The sequence below is a fragment of the Poecilia reticulata genome, linkage group LG18 (genome assembly GCF_000633615.1).
Source record: "Poecilia reticulata strain Guanapo linkage group LG18, Guppy_female_1.0+MT, whole genome shotgun sequence".
In the NCBI taxonomy this organism is placed as follows: Eukaryota; Metazoa; Chordata; class Actinopteri; order Cyprinodontiformes; family Poeciliidae; genus Poecilia; species Poecilia reticulata.
The window spans coordinates 19,850,879-19,865,316 of NC_024348.1; the positions used below are offsets into that span (position 1 = coordinate 19,850,879).

The 14,438-nt window shown below is 38.9% G+C and overlaps 2 protein-coding genes and 1 long non-coding RNA gene across 3 annotated transcripts in view; 2 read left to right on the plus strand and 1 right to left on the minus strand.

Annotated features, from left to right (window-relative positions):
• Positions 1–9,014, plus strand: part of LOC103480848 (ATP-binding cassette sub-family G member 2-like) — a 20,054-nt gene extending 11,040 nt beyond the window's left edge. The window contains 16 exon segments of the mRNA XM_008436043.2: positions 522–597; positions 600–713; positions 971–1,123; positions 2,159–2,316; positions 3,471–3,573; positions 3,674–3,722; positions 3,802–3,900; positions 4,750–4,860; positions 5,046–5,191; positions 5,432–5,514; positions 5,603–5,692; positions 5,819–5,943; positions 6,940–7,094; positions 7,643–7,732; positions 7,854–7,912; positions 8,356–9,014. Of these exon segments, the coding sequence (XP_008434265.1) occupies positions 522–597; positions 600–713; positions 971–1,123; positions 2,159–2,316; positions 3,471–3,573; positions 3,674–3,722; positions 3,802–3,900; positions 4,750–4,860; positions 5,046–5,191; positions 5,432–5,514; positions 5,603–5,692; positions 5,819–5,943; positions 6,940–7,094; positions 7,643–7,732; positions 7,854–7,912; positions 8,356–8,500 (1,756 nt within the window). The 3' untranslated portion in view covers positions 8,501–9,014.
• Positions 9,015–12,514: 3,500 nt separating this feature from the next.
• Positions 12,515–14,438, plus strand: part of LOC103480847 (uncharacterized) — an 11,644-nt gene continuing 9,720 nt past the window's right edge. The window contains exon 1 of the mRNA XM_008436041.2: positions 12,515–13,221. Within this exon, the coding sequence (XP_008434263.1) occupies positions 13,143–13,221 (79 nt within the window). The 5' untranslated portion in view covers positions 12,515–13,142. The remainder of the gene's footprint in view (positions 13,222–14,438) is intronic.
• LOC103480846 (uncharacterized) overlaps positions 13,006–14,438 on the minus strand; it is an 8,032-nt gene continuing 6,599 nt past the window's right edge. The window contains exons 2-3 of the long non-coding RNA XR_536188.2: positions 13,573–13,785; positions 13,006–13,286 (exon numbers count right to left, since the gene is read on the minus strand). This is a non-coding gene — a long non-coding RNA (uncharacterized LOC103480846). The remainder of the gene's footprint in view (positions 13,287–13,572; positions 13,786–14,438) is intronic.

Below are 14,438 nucleotides of genomic sequence, written 5' to 3' on the forward strand. Positions count from 1 at the left end.
CTTCAGTGGTTCTTGGTGCAGCGCCACCACAGGCGAGGAGGGGAACAGGTTTTCCAAAGGGTTTGGTTGGTTTGACACAATGCAGTGTGAAAGAAAACCACAGCAGCTGGAAATGAAACAAATCTTGTGGTAAATTGGTTTGATTAAGGACCAAAACTGCAACATTTGTTACACTTTTAGCTGCAGTCGTTCGCTTTCAAACTACATTGTCAAACTAAGCAAACCCTTTAAAAACCTGTTCTCCTTCTTGCCTGTGGGGGCGCTGCATCAAGAACCACTGAAGGAAAAAAACACAAAAACCTAGGCTAGCTAGGCTAAAGTGTTTGTTTTTGATTGTATTTACCCAGAATGCCCTGCGCTGTAGTCCGCTTCCTGCTTGTGGAGTGGTCTGTGATTYGCTTGGTGTTCACATATGCATTCGATCTGCACCAGAGTTCACTTCAGCCGAACACAGACCGAGGTTTGGTCAGAGTTCGACTGAACATTCACACCTCCCCAAATGAACTGGAGTTTGATTAAAGTGGACTAAACAGCGCTGGTGTGAATGTACCTTTAGAGTCAAACCCAGCCTAATTTACTGCTGCCGGTTTTTCTTCAGGTTCCTGGATGTTTTGGCAGCCAGAAAAGACCCTTCAGGTCTGTCAGGAGAAGTCCTGATCGACGGCGCTCCGCAGCCTCCCAACTTCAAATGCCTGTCTGGATATGTGGTGCAGGTAGGCGAAAGCAGTAAGGAAGCCAGACCCACAGAAGCCAGCTTGAAATGTTTTTCCATTCAGGAATGTTCCCTGGAAGGGAAGGAAGAGACCGCCTGCAACAATACGACCGGCTTCTTCCGCCAAATCTCATTAAATAAACTGTTTTGAAACTCAAAGTCGCAGAAGAGGAAGTTTGATTCAAGGATAGAAATAAAGGTGCATCCAGCTGCAGCTGAAGTTTGAGTTTTTTTTAAGCAGTGGCTTCCTGTCTGCAGGACGACGTAGTGATGGGAACCCTGACGGTCAGACAGAACTTCGCCTTCTCTGCGGCGCTGCGTCTGCCGTCCTCCATCAGCCAGAAGGAGAAGGAGCAGAAGGTGGAGAAACTGATCCAGGAGCTGGGACTGGGACGAGTGGCTAACTCCAAGGTGAGGACGACGGAGAGCAACTCCAACCAGGAAGTTAGAACCTGGAAAATTTATAAAAATATGGATACGATGCACATTATAGTTTACATGTGGAAATGCTGGAGGGCAGAAATACGATTCTTTCACATGMTATCCATATTAATTCAGTAGCAAAGAGGAAAAGACGCAGAAAAACATCTAGTTCGCCAAAAAACATGCAAATATTTCCCACCCAAAGAACAGAACATTCAGTCCGTTACAGTTTTATGCTTTCAGGCTTGATTTTTATTTTGCTATTAATAAGGTAGATTAGCTACCATTGGCTGCTGTTAGCTAATCTAACACAGCTGTGGTTCATTAGCTTATTTGAACACCTGGTCTACTGATGATCTGTCAGAGTTGTTGGTGTTTAGATCACCTTTTTTTATTTATTTATTTTTTAATGAACTGTTAAAAAAATTTTCCACAGCACATCTACATGTTAAGTTGTCAAAGTCAAGCTAGCATAGCTGACTTCTGTCTCCCTCACTATTTTTTWACTCGTTTCCTGACCTTGCTATCTAGTTGTCGTACTGTTGACAATTGGCAGCAAAGCACTGTGTCCCTTTTTCTTTCATATATCATACGTACATTTAGGATTTAGTATGTTGACAACTTTACAGCTAAAACCACGTTGGTCGTCATTGGCGAGCAGCTTTTTGCGCATGTTGTGCGTGCGATCTCACGTTTCAATGTGTCCATTTTTAAAGCTCGTCTTAAAACCCATCTATTTTACTTGGCTTTTTAACTCCAGCAGGATTTAGTTTTAAATTGTATGTTTGTTTGTTTTTAAACTGTAAGAGTTTTTATTTTTTTATTGTTATGTTGTGTTTTAATGTACAGCACTTTGTATCAGCTGTGGTTGTTTTAAAGTGCTTTATAAATAAAGCTGGATTGGATCGGATATAAAAGTTAAAGTATTCATGATGAGAAAAAACAAAAGTAACATAAATGATACGGAAATCTGACGTTGATTGTGGTAAATACCACCCAGGAAACTTCGCTGCTGCGTTTCAGGTGGGAACGCAGCTGATTCGTGGGATCTCCGGCGGGGAGAGGAAGAGGACGAACATCGGCATGGAGCTGATCATCGACCCGCCCGTCCTCTTCCTGGATGAGCCCACCACGGGGCTGGACGCCAGCACCGCCAACTCTGTGCTGCTGCTGCTGAAGAGGTGAACAACACATTCAGTTAGCTGGTTTTCTCCCAGTTAGACCACACTGGGCTTCATTGCTGATTGATTTATTTACGTATTATGATCCCGTTCAGCTGCAGTAGAACTACATCTCTTCTTACTGGGATCCAACAGAATTATATTTACATAAAAGATTAAAATCTATACATTTACCTCGTTTAAGTACGGTAAAGTTTCCTACAAATCCTGCCCTGTCATGTATTTATAATTCTTCACTAAATGAGAGGGTTTTTAAATAAAATACAAGTTAATTTTAAGACTAATATGTTTCTAATAACTAAAATCAGYGAGTCTGTCTTTAACCAGCTTATTATATCACACTTGAATATTATACACACAGCTTTGCTTTGTTATCCAGTAACCTTGTTCATTATATTATTAGTATTTTCTTGTGAGTTACATTATTAACATATAGARTGGTTTGTTTTGTAATTTTGTGTAATTATTGTAAACTTTAAAATCAGTGGTTATTATTTACGTCAGGCAGTAGTGAAGTCCAACTTCCACGTCTCTTTGACATTATGAACTTTTATAAATACCATGTCTGGTTACGCATTTATTTATAATCTATCCAACTATCTATCTTCTTCCACTTATGATATATATTGTGATGGACACAATCAGTATTAATAGATAATACATCTGGTGTCATATTAAATTATTTAACTGAAGTTTGATCTTAAAGTAGGTGGAATCAACTCACTCTCACTCTCTCACTCTTTGGTTGCCTAGCAACAACCTGCTGGCTAAGTAGCAGTTTCAAGTCACCCCTCCATTCGGTTACCTAGCAACAGCCTGTTGAGTAGCGGTTTCAAGTTTCCCCACTGTGCCTCATTTARAAACAAAAAACAACGGCGTGAAGTGAAAACTGTGGATGAAATGGCAAAGGTCACGTCACCAGTTTGTTTCAGATATTTAAAACAAAAATCTCATCAACATTTATAAGTATTGATGGATATGAAATCGTTATATCAGGATTTGTTTTTCAGTCTTAGGTAGCAGAGATACCCAACAATAAATCACTTTCTAGAGGACTTGGAGGAGTTTCTTAACCAGAAGAGACATCCAAAGGAAAAACCTTAAAGGTTTTATATCTGATCCTTAAACTTATTTCCAAAATGTTGTTTTTGCAGGATGGCAAACCACGGTCGCACCATCATCCTGTCCATCCATCAACCGCGGTACAGCATCTACCGTCTGTTCGACAGCCTCACGCTGCTCGTCAATGGAAAACAGGTCAACACAACCAAAATATCTCATAATCAACATCTACTGACCCTAAATGTGAAAAAAACAACCAAGTAACTTTGTTTTATGGTGAAATTGAAACATCCAGGTTTACCACGGCCCGGCACAGAGAGCGCTGGAGTATTTCTCTGAAATTGGTAAGAAGTGGATCAAACATTCAACTTGTTTTGATTCAGCAGGGATGTTTTTTAGCTCAGTTTGGGTTTTTTCTTCCAGGATATCACTGTGAGGCTCATAACAACCCTGCYGACTTCTTCCTGGACGTCATCAACGGAGACTCGACCGCAGTCACCCTCAGCAGCCTGGAAGAAGACGGTAAGTTTGACTTTAATCCAGTAAACGACCTTGATTGTTCTCTACTTTTATTGAAAAAAAGTCACAATTATTATGGTTAACCCACTAATTTAGGGTGTCAAATATAGTTAGTGTATATTAATGAGGGATGATTGGTCATCTAAACAAACAGTGGTGTGTGATTGGGATATCAGAATCCCTCTCTGGTACGTCCCCAAAGATGGACATGTACCACATGGGGTGAGTCCTCAACAGAGATTAAGGACTTGATGAATACTCATTAATCTAAAGGCCTGTTTCCACTGAGTGGTAAGGCACAGGTTAGTAGTGTTTGGTATACTAGTTGGTCTGTCTCCATTAACAATGGGCCGTACAACCGACCTGTACCGGACCATTCCTGGGCCCCCTGCAGTTGTAGGTTCATAGGACAATGATTCGGTTCGGTATGGTTAGGGTGGAGCTGCTGGTACRAGGGGACAGAAAAATGTTGCTGCTTGAGACAAAAACAATAGTAGTCGTCACGTCTGTCGTTGCACYAATATGATGCCATGTTAGACGTTTGGGTTTAATCTGCCCAACTGGTGGTTGAAGCACTTCTCTGGAGACAGAGGACCATAAAACAAGGACCATAAAACAGCATGCTAAACCACACCGACCCGTGTCTTACCACTCAGTGGAAACAAGACAATAGATCTGGAGTGCTTTGGTCTTTGTCAAGTAAAAGTGAACAGGGTTGGTGTAAACAGAGCATCTTATCCCAAGAACTKGCTTCTCAGTACAAGAAAAACCCCAATTATAAGGGAAAAATGGTGGCTAGTCATTGATCTCAGTCTGAGTTAACGTGAAWAAATGTTGTTTTTCTTGTTGCAGACTCTCAACACGATGCAGAATCAATGTCTAAGTCCAGAAAAGGAATCGAGGACAAACTGGTGGAGGAGTACAGAAACTGCCAATACTACAAACAGACAAAAGACGAGCTGGGTAGGTTCAAGAGATATGAGATTTACCCCAAAAACCCTTTGGAGAGACAAAGACAGAGCATTGATTAACTGACATCATTACTAACAATTTTCCAGATGGTGTTGATTAGTAGAAACATTGACAGAGGCCGCTTTGTCTTGAGAAATGTTAGTTTTCACGTCATTTTCTTGCCTTGTATCTTCTAGAAAGGATTTCTCAGGGAAAGCCAACAACCAAGAGTTCTCGGCTCAGGACCATCACCTACAACACCRGCTTCCTGACCCAGTTCAGATGGGTTCTCAAGAGAACCTTCCGCAACCTGGCGCTGAACCCGCAAACCTCCATCGCCCAGGTAATAAACCACAGATCAAACTCTTCTCTGTATCTGYTTCCTTTAAACTAAACAAGGTTCTGGTGGGTAGAGTTACCTCTGTAAAAGTCTGTAGCAGCCTCTGCTGGACAAAAAGGGTACTGCACGTTCAAACACATGACGTTTCTGTATTTCAGAAGCCAGTTTTACACCTTAACTCATCTCTGAGTCACAAAGTTCTTCTGAATTTGAAACATTTAGAGTTTGTATTGTGTGTTTCAGGTAGCGGTGACGCTCTTCCTCGCTCTGGTTGTCGGAGCGCTTTTCTTTGATGTCCAGCTGAATGACAGTGGGATCCAGAACAGGTATGTTACTCTTTTATAATCCAGAACCGGGTTTGTGGTTTGATTTTATTCTGTTTTCTGATTTGGTCTCGTCTCTGTGTGTTTTCAGGACCGGCGCTCTCTTCTTCGTCGTGGTGAATCAGTGTTTCAGCTCGCTGTCGGCCGCTGAACTCTTCATCACAGAGAGGAAACTCTTCATGTGGGTCTGACTCACAAAATCACATATTTATATCCTAGAGGGCATTTAGATTGAGAACTGAGTAGCAAAAATAATAATTTATCTTTATGGTGGAGGTTTACTGCTTTCATATTTCTCTCTCTGCAGCCATGAATACATCAGCGGTTACTACAGACTCTCTGTCTACTTCCTGTGTAAGATCCTGTCTGACATCATCACTCTGAGGACCATCCCCGCCATGGTCTTCACCTGCGTCGCCTACTTCATGATTGGTAGGTAACATACTGTGATTGTGAGAGGTGTTATTGTTTTTTTATTGTAATCATGAAGTCGTAGGATGCAAAATTTAAAGAATAAAGGATTACGTTCAGACTAAACGGTGTGGAATCTTCATGAGAAATGAAAAACTGGAACTGATAACATTTAACATTTAAAATGTTAAAAGGACGAATGACTGCATCTGCTGCTGCTTTGAACATTCGCGTATCTCTGAATGGCAGAGARAAAAGGGAGTTAATGGCATATTTCACCATGTTATGAATTCATTTATGAATTTTACAGTTTGATTAGTGAATCTTATACTTAGTTTGCTATTTAAATTGCTAACTGAATATTGAGTTTGTAAGCTAAATACTTTGCTTGTAACTATATTTAGCTTTCCCACTAAATATTAATTAGCAAAGAGAATTTAGCTTGGTAAATATTTAGTTTGCATGCTAAAAATATTTTARCAACTGTTTTGCATCGTAGCTAATATTCAGCTTTCTGATTTAGTTAGCAAACTATTTAGCTTGTTAACTAAATATTTTGTTAACAAGCTAAGTTTATCTTGCTAACTTAGCTTGTTAACAAAATTAGCAAACTAAKTTAGCAAATCCAAACTTGCTAACTTAATTTAGTTAGCAGCTAGCAAGCTTGCTAACTCATTCAGCAAGCTTGCTAAATGTGTTAGCAAGCTTGGTAACTAAATATAGCTAACTATATTTAACTTTAAATATTTTGTTAACAGGGCAAATATTTTCCATTTTAATATTTMGTCAATTTAGGTAATTTTAGCCAAGTCTAACTTGCTAGCTAGATATTTAGCCTGCTAACTAAATGTACTTAACTATGTTTAACTATATCTAAATACGTAGTTATACCAATTTTATATATTTAGTTCTCATGTTAAATATTTATCAATTTTGTCAGATATATTTGCAGATGTTCGTCACTGTAGCTGATCATTTTGTGCTGATTCAGGTTCTGCTCTGGTCGGTGTGTTTCAGGCCTGAAGTCGACAGCGGGGGCTTTCTTCACCTTCATGTTCAGCGTGGCTCTGGTGTCGTACACCGCCACCTCCATGGCCATGGCCATCTCGGCCGACCAGACGGTGGTGGCCATCGCCAACATCTACATGACCATCACCTGCGTCTTCATGATGGTAAATAAACACTCAACAACGATCAAAATACACAACATATTTTTGCAGAGGAAAGATTTAAAACGGTTGCTCAATTACGTCACTAATAACGTATTAAAATGTTTGAAGGAAACTCAACTCTTCTCATTTATTATTGAACAAAAGATACAAATAAAGAGAAGGTTCATCTGTATTTTAATTATACAGCATCAGTCCAAGAATCCACTTATAAATTATAAAAATATAAGCGTAAAACCGTCAGTTAACGCGGTTTAATATTAGTTTGGTCGTTTCAGTCTGTAATTCACCATGTCATCTGCTAATAGACATCTTTTCTTCTTGTATTTTAAAGGCCTGATGTATCATTTTCTCTATATCCACTAATATTTCTTTATTTTTCTACTTTCCATTAGTTTTAGTCAACATGCTTTTGTTTACAGACAGAGTTTTTGAAGTTTCATATTACTTAACATTTACTAGAACCTCGGCATTTTATTTGTATTGTAATATTTTTAAAGTATCATCAATAATACAGGTGAAAAACACTTAAAATCTAATTATTTGTGCAGATCTTTGCAGGGCTGTTGGTGAACGTAAACTCCATCGTCAACTGGCTCGCCTGGTTGAAGTACCTCAGTATACCCAGATATGGACTGAGTGTATGTACACAAACCAGAAATTATCCATATTAGCTCAAATTAAAATTGTGAATTGAACATTTTTAACGTGTATGCAGCATTTTTTTTAAATTGATTATTGTTCTTCATTTTTGGTTTTTAGGCTCTGCAAGCAAACGAGTTCCCCGGTCTGGAGTTCGCCTGGAAAGGAAACATTTCCTTGTAAGACGCCGAGAAAAACACAAAAACAAACTTAGGAGCGACATTAACATCTCCGCAGCCATATGTTTACTTTGTTCTAGGGCTGCGACTAACAATTATCTTAGTTATTGCTTTATTCTATTGATTATTCTGAACATTTATTAATCAGATAAAAAATTGGTACAGTCTGCATATTTTTCATGTACGCCTTTTTATATTGTGTTAAAGAAATATTTATTATATTTAAAAATAAACAAATAATAAGTAACTTTTTATTACCTAAAATGCGATGACATCGATCACTTTATCATTTGTAGCAAACGATGCATCTGCAGCTAAAAAACATACTTCTGACATGTTTTTATTTTTTATATAATCAATTAATTACCTTTTAACGCCGAACCAACCTGGAATGTTGAATGCCTAAAAGCTCAGTGTTACTGATTGTAATGTGTGTTGAGCAGGTCAGGTGAGGATTACCTGAAGGAGCAGGGAGTTGATCACTCCACCTGGGGTCTCTGGCAGAACCACCTGGCTCTGAGCATCATGATCATCTGCTTCCTCGCCATCGCATACCTCAAACTGCGCTTCATCAAGAAGTTCACATAAAGCCTTATGGAAACACTGCAACCAAAATTTAGACACAATTTGTTATTTTCCATCCATTTGGTTCATTGTTGTATTTACAGTTGTTTATTCTGTTGAAACCAGATATATCCCTCCCAGATAACTTGTGAAATGTTTGGTTCTCACTCCGTGTTATCACTGCATCGTGCTGTATTAGTGTAGCTTTATTTAGATTTTTGCACTTTAATGCTGGAAGTCATGTAAATTTATCTTTATATTTGTAATTTTTTTTCTACAGAAATAAGTTCCTTTAAAGCAAACAAATATGGAAACAGCTTGTTTAAAAATAAATGATTATATTCCAAGTTTATTCTTTAAATAACTCTTAATATTATTTTTCCCCCATAAAAGGCCAACTCATATCAAGCTTGTTCCATGTCATCCCAGTGAACAAGGTAACATTTGACGCTAAAAATAAATTCCTATATCATTTTGTTTTTTCTTTGACCTTTTTAAGATTTTATTTAAACAAAAATAAATTCAAGCTTTACTAAATGGCAAAAAAATACATTTTACTTTATTATTTACTTTATATTTTGGTTTAAAAGAAGCCAAAAGAGGAGGTATGACTCTATCGCGTCGATTTGTGTAAAGTTGCAACCGTTAGCCCTGTTAGCAACGTCTGCTAATAAAGCTAACGGTTAGCTCACTGTGTTTTAATCGGGCTTTTGTTAACCAAATAATCTGTTATAAGTAAACGCTTGTGTGCTGATACTTAAAATCCGAACTATATAAATATTTGTTGTCTGTATTGAACTAAAAATCCGTCACACACGACCGACCGTAGAGTTGAGAAGCCCAAACAGATGTAGCATGCTAACACGTCCGAAGCTAATCAGTTATTTTATTTGGAAATACGTCACAAAAAAACCTAACACGTCTCAAGGCCCCTTAACATTTAGCCAAACAGCAAATCAATTCGTCATAAATTACACGCTAAACAGGAAATTCCTAAGTTAATTTAAACTGTTAACTGAATTGTTTAAACGTGCTACCTAAACAGATTTCTCAGAAAAATTTACTAAAGAAATATGAAGACAGAAAATAGTAATTCAAATATTTTTTTACTGATAGTGTCCTAATCACAGCAGGACATTTTTTTCTAAGCTTGTATTTTACTGCTGCTGACGGAGTAACACAAAACACTGAGTTATCTTTATTTGGACACTAGGAAAATGTTAATTTATCAGAGCCTGTTCAATAATATCAATGTTCAATAAGAAGCCCAGGTGTTTATTTTGAACACCTTTACCAAGTTTACTATATTTAAACATTCGCTGGTTTAAAGTGTCAGCTTTAAAGTGCCTTTTATTTTGGTAAAAGAAGAAAATAGAAGGGGATCATGATGAAGATAAAGCTTGATGTAAACAGACATTTTCCTGCTGTGCTGTGGGGAAATCCACTTTAATAATGGGAGAGCTGCTTCTGTAAATGTGTGGGACGGAAATCCTCACGTGTAATCTGAATGAGTCACTGTTTCCTAAATGTGTTGTTAAATCAAAAGCCGAAGCTGATTCATCCCAACTTTTTACCAGCAGATGGTGCATTTTAGCAGGATTTAACCTGAACTATTTTAACTATGTTACATAGAGAAGTGATTTATCGTAGAAGCTGAAACAAGTAAAGGTGACAATGAAGTCCAACCAGCCTAGAGTCGAAGAAGTTGCATTTGACAAGATTGTTAAAAGGGAATTACTGCCCCCCAAGCGCATAAGAAGAAGAAGGTGTTATTTGCAGTCTGGTCGGAGCTGCACGCACCTGAGGAGCTAAAGATGTCTGCTGAAAATATCGAACAGCAGGACGCTTCACTGGTGATTGAAAATGAATTGATCACCAAAGCACAGGAGACGGTGAATCAAAAAGTGGACAGACAGCCACCTGAGAGTGAGTCCACTAAGAAAAACCAGGTACCATTTAAAACCTGGTCGGGGGAACACATCCACGTTGACCAAGAGATTTCTGCAGGAAATATTGAAAAGCAGAACGATTCATTGGTCAGTGAAAAGAGTCCATCGCTGGAGAGCAGGAGACAATTGATGCAGCAGGAAAAAAACAGCCCCACTCTTCTGAAAACACAAGTCAAGCAAAATGTTTGTGTGAAACCAAAATTAAGGAGCGTAAATTGGAATATATCAGAGAACAGAAATATTTAATGAAACGGCTTCATGAGACGGTCAAGCTGAATCATGAATTATTTGATAAAGTTAAACAGCAGAWAARGAAAGTTCTYACAGAGAGRAGACAGTGCAAGAAGTCAATGGTTTCTGTTCAGGTTCAGACCGATTCACAAGACGACTCAAAGCAGAAACCAGTCTACCAGTCTGCGTCAGTACAAACGGAGACGGATCTACAGGGAACCGGCTCACAATTAAAACCAGTCCATCGATCCATTTCAACCCAAACAGATGGATGAACTGGAAACCAGATGTCAATTCAAACCAGTTTATCAGACGATGTCAACACAAACTGAGCTCTGTTTATTGCTAAAAAWCCAGCCCTCTGAAGCACAACTGAATGGACATCAGGATCGGCAGACCAAGCTATTGGAAACCTTCAACAATGGAAACATTTCTGGAGCAAATGATGAAGAACAAGAAGTTTCTATAGCAGAAACAGTTGGGGATCAGACGGCCGGTATCGAAACTGACATCCATACAAATGAACTAGTGATTGGTAACCTAGAGCAGGCGACTGAAGACGAAATGGTCCCTGAAATACAGCAAGATGGGGACCAGCAAGATGAGAAAAGGCCATTGACTAAATCTGAATCTGAACAGAGAAAGATGGCAGTGGAAGCTGAACTGAAAACCGTTGTAAGACCAATAGAGACGGATCAGAACTTGGTCCCAAACACAAAACCTGACTCAGAAATAACACCAGAGATCCCTCAGACAGTTTCTGAACAAATGGAGACAAAACCTGGCAGTTTCAGAAAACTTAACAGGTRCGGTTCATGAAGTTTCCACAGAAGGGGAGAGTGGCCTAAAGGAAGAACAGAGAACATCCCCTCCACAGATAGAGATTACATTAAAGGAAGATGTCATCCAAACATCTCAGGAATCTGAAACTCTAGCAGCTGAAGAGTCGCTGAGGAGAACAATGTCTGCGAACAANCGAAATGGTCCCTGAAATACAGCAAGATGGGGACCAGCAAGATGAGAAAAGGCCATTGACTAAATCTGAATCTGAACAGAGAAAGATGGCAGTGGAAGCTGAACTGAAAACCGTTGTAAGACCAATAGAGACGGATCAGAACTTGGTCCCAAACACAAAACCTGACTCAGAAATAACACCAGAGATCCCTCAGACAGTTTCTGAACAAATGGAGACAAAACCTGGCAGTTTCAGAAAACTTAACAGGTRCGGTTCATGAAGTTTCCACAGAAGGGGAGAGTGGCCTAAAGGAAGAACAGAGAACATCCCCTCCACAGATAGAGATTACATTAAAGGAAGATGTCATCCAAACATCTCAGGAATCTGAAACTCTAGCAGCTGAAGAGTCGCTGAGGAGAACAATGTCTGCGAACAACAAGAGAAAAAGATCTCACTGTGGAGGCAAATCAAGGTTTTAACTCCAAAACATTGGCGCCAGTTCAAGGACAGATGTGAAGTCCATCCAGCGTAGAATCAATTTATGATTGATTCCACGCTGATTGGCGGGAATTGGAAAAAGAGCTGCTGTTGTTGTTAATTGGATATTTCAATATTAAAAAGGCAGGACTGCATGGTGGGAAATGTCTCCCTGTGTAGGTGTGGGTTCTCTCCAGRTGCTCCGGCTTCCCCCACGTTCAACAGCATCAGGACTCATGTTCATCCACTGTAAGATTTTTATTTCAGATTCAAAACAGAAAATCAGACGATCACATTTATAAGGGAGATTTAGAGAAAGAACATGTAAACAACGTGGAACAGAAAGGGCTATCTACCTTTCTCCAAATCAGCTTTTAGATATTTTTCTAGCAAACTTTCAACTTTTCTAAACTCAGACATTTCTAAAATTTTCCTTGAAAATTTCAGTTTTTTAAATTAAATTTGCTGCTCCTTTTTGTTCTGTGGCCCTGACACGCCGTTGTCTGATTCCTCTCGCTGGCTTTCACATGTGAGGTGTTTTGGAAACCTCGTCTCTGGAGATCAAACAAAGCTTTTGGGCTTAATGCTCGGCTAATCTGGGCTGGAATATAATTACACAACGCTGCTGCTGCTGCTGGGAGGTTTGGCAAGACGGTTCAAACTTTATTGGAGGAGAAGTTTGGGGAATTCCAACCATCTCCATCCCAAATCATAATAAATAGGAGGAAAGACTCATTATTTTTCCTCAATAAATGTTAATACATTTGTCCTGTTTTAATTTAACAAACATCGGTCTGATAAAATATGCTTAAATTTATGTTTTTTTACTAAAAATCCACCGACTGATAAAAACGAGTAAAAGCTAGAGAGAGATTGTGAAACATTCCTGGGATTAAGTCGCTCAGAGATTCCCAGGGAAAAGCAGGAAGGATTTTATTCTGTTGTAACTCCGAGCCACAAACTTGCTCTGAGTAACCTTTAAAGTCTAGACACCTCTTCACTTCCACTCCCTCTCTGCCTCCTTCACTCTTCATCACCTTCCTCTGCAGTCATCATGTCTCCCTGTTTCTCTGCTTTATCCATCATTTTCCTCCTGCTTTTCCTCAAAGTTCACAGCAACAACTGGATCCCAGGTGAGCACAGATTCACTCATCGTTGTTTTAAAAACTCCACTCTTAGAAAATGTTTTTGTTTTTAGCTGAAAGAAACAGACAGGATGATTCAGCATGTTGGGAATCAGGCTGTAATTTCATCTTTTGACGTGTTTATAGCAGCTCAGGTGGCAACAAAAGATGGAGACCAAAGAAAAACACCTCAGAGCTGTTGTTATAAATAATGCAGCACAAACTGACAGATCAGATTGCAGCAAAGACACCTTCATACAAACAGAGCAGAGAAGTTATAGATCCAGTCCTTTTTTTTCTTCAAATATTTGGCAATAAACAAGTAAAAAAACAAAACAGATTAATCTCAGTGTTTCCCACCTGTTAGTCCGGGTAGACTCGGTTAAATCTGGAACCAAAATAACATTCGTTTCATTTTCAGCTGCTACTGTTCTCTTTCACCCTGCACTGTCAAATTATCCAAACTCTTAGCTTGTTCCCTTCCTCGCCTGTGGGGGCGCTGGACCAAGGACCACTCAAGGAAATGACACAAAAACTTCTGAAGACACTGAGCGCAACTTCATTCTTCACAAACTGTAAACAAAAACGGAGTGGCATCAGACTTAAGCGGTTATAATCATAGACATAATATAAGAGTAGACCTCGCATTGGCTGCTCCGGCGCAGAAAATACGGCAGCCATCTTGGAGCGGTCGTCCCTCCTACTTTGTTCAATCAAAACAGCAGAAGATACCTCAGCACTGAGGGATATTGTTGTTCGGATCTATGGATTATTGATGTGAGGGCTCCACAGACAACATTTCACAAGTCAGATGGACATATTATTGTGTATATATTGTGATTGGAATATTACTTTTCTGTATTTATGTCCACCTGTGAGATACCAGCTAATATTAGCTACAGTGCTTGGTGTAATACGAGTTCAGCCCCACTACGAAGGCTAACTGAGATTCTGTAAATCTAAAAAAATTAATTATTCTCTAACATTGACTTAGATTATCTGACACAAGAGCCTACATTAGAAATGAAACAATGTTGTAACACATATTATAAAACTTATATTACGTGTTATAACATTCACCAGCAAAGTTTACACAGGTGGTAAAGACTATTATTTAAATGTAATTCTTTCACTAGTAAGATACATCCCAAATCTTTCGTTTTTGTTTTGAAAGTTTTCTAAAGACACGATATGAGGAAGAAGAGGGAGATAACTATAAAGAGAGA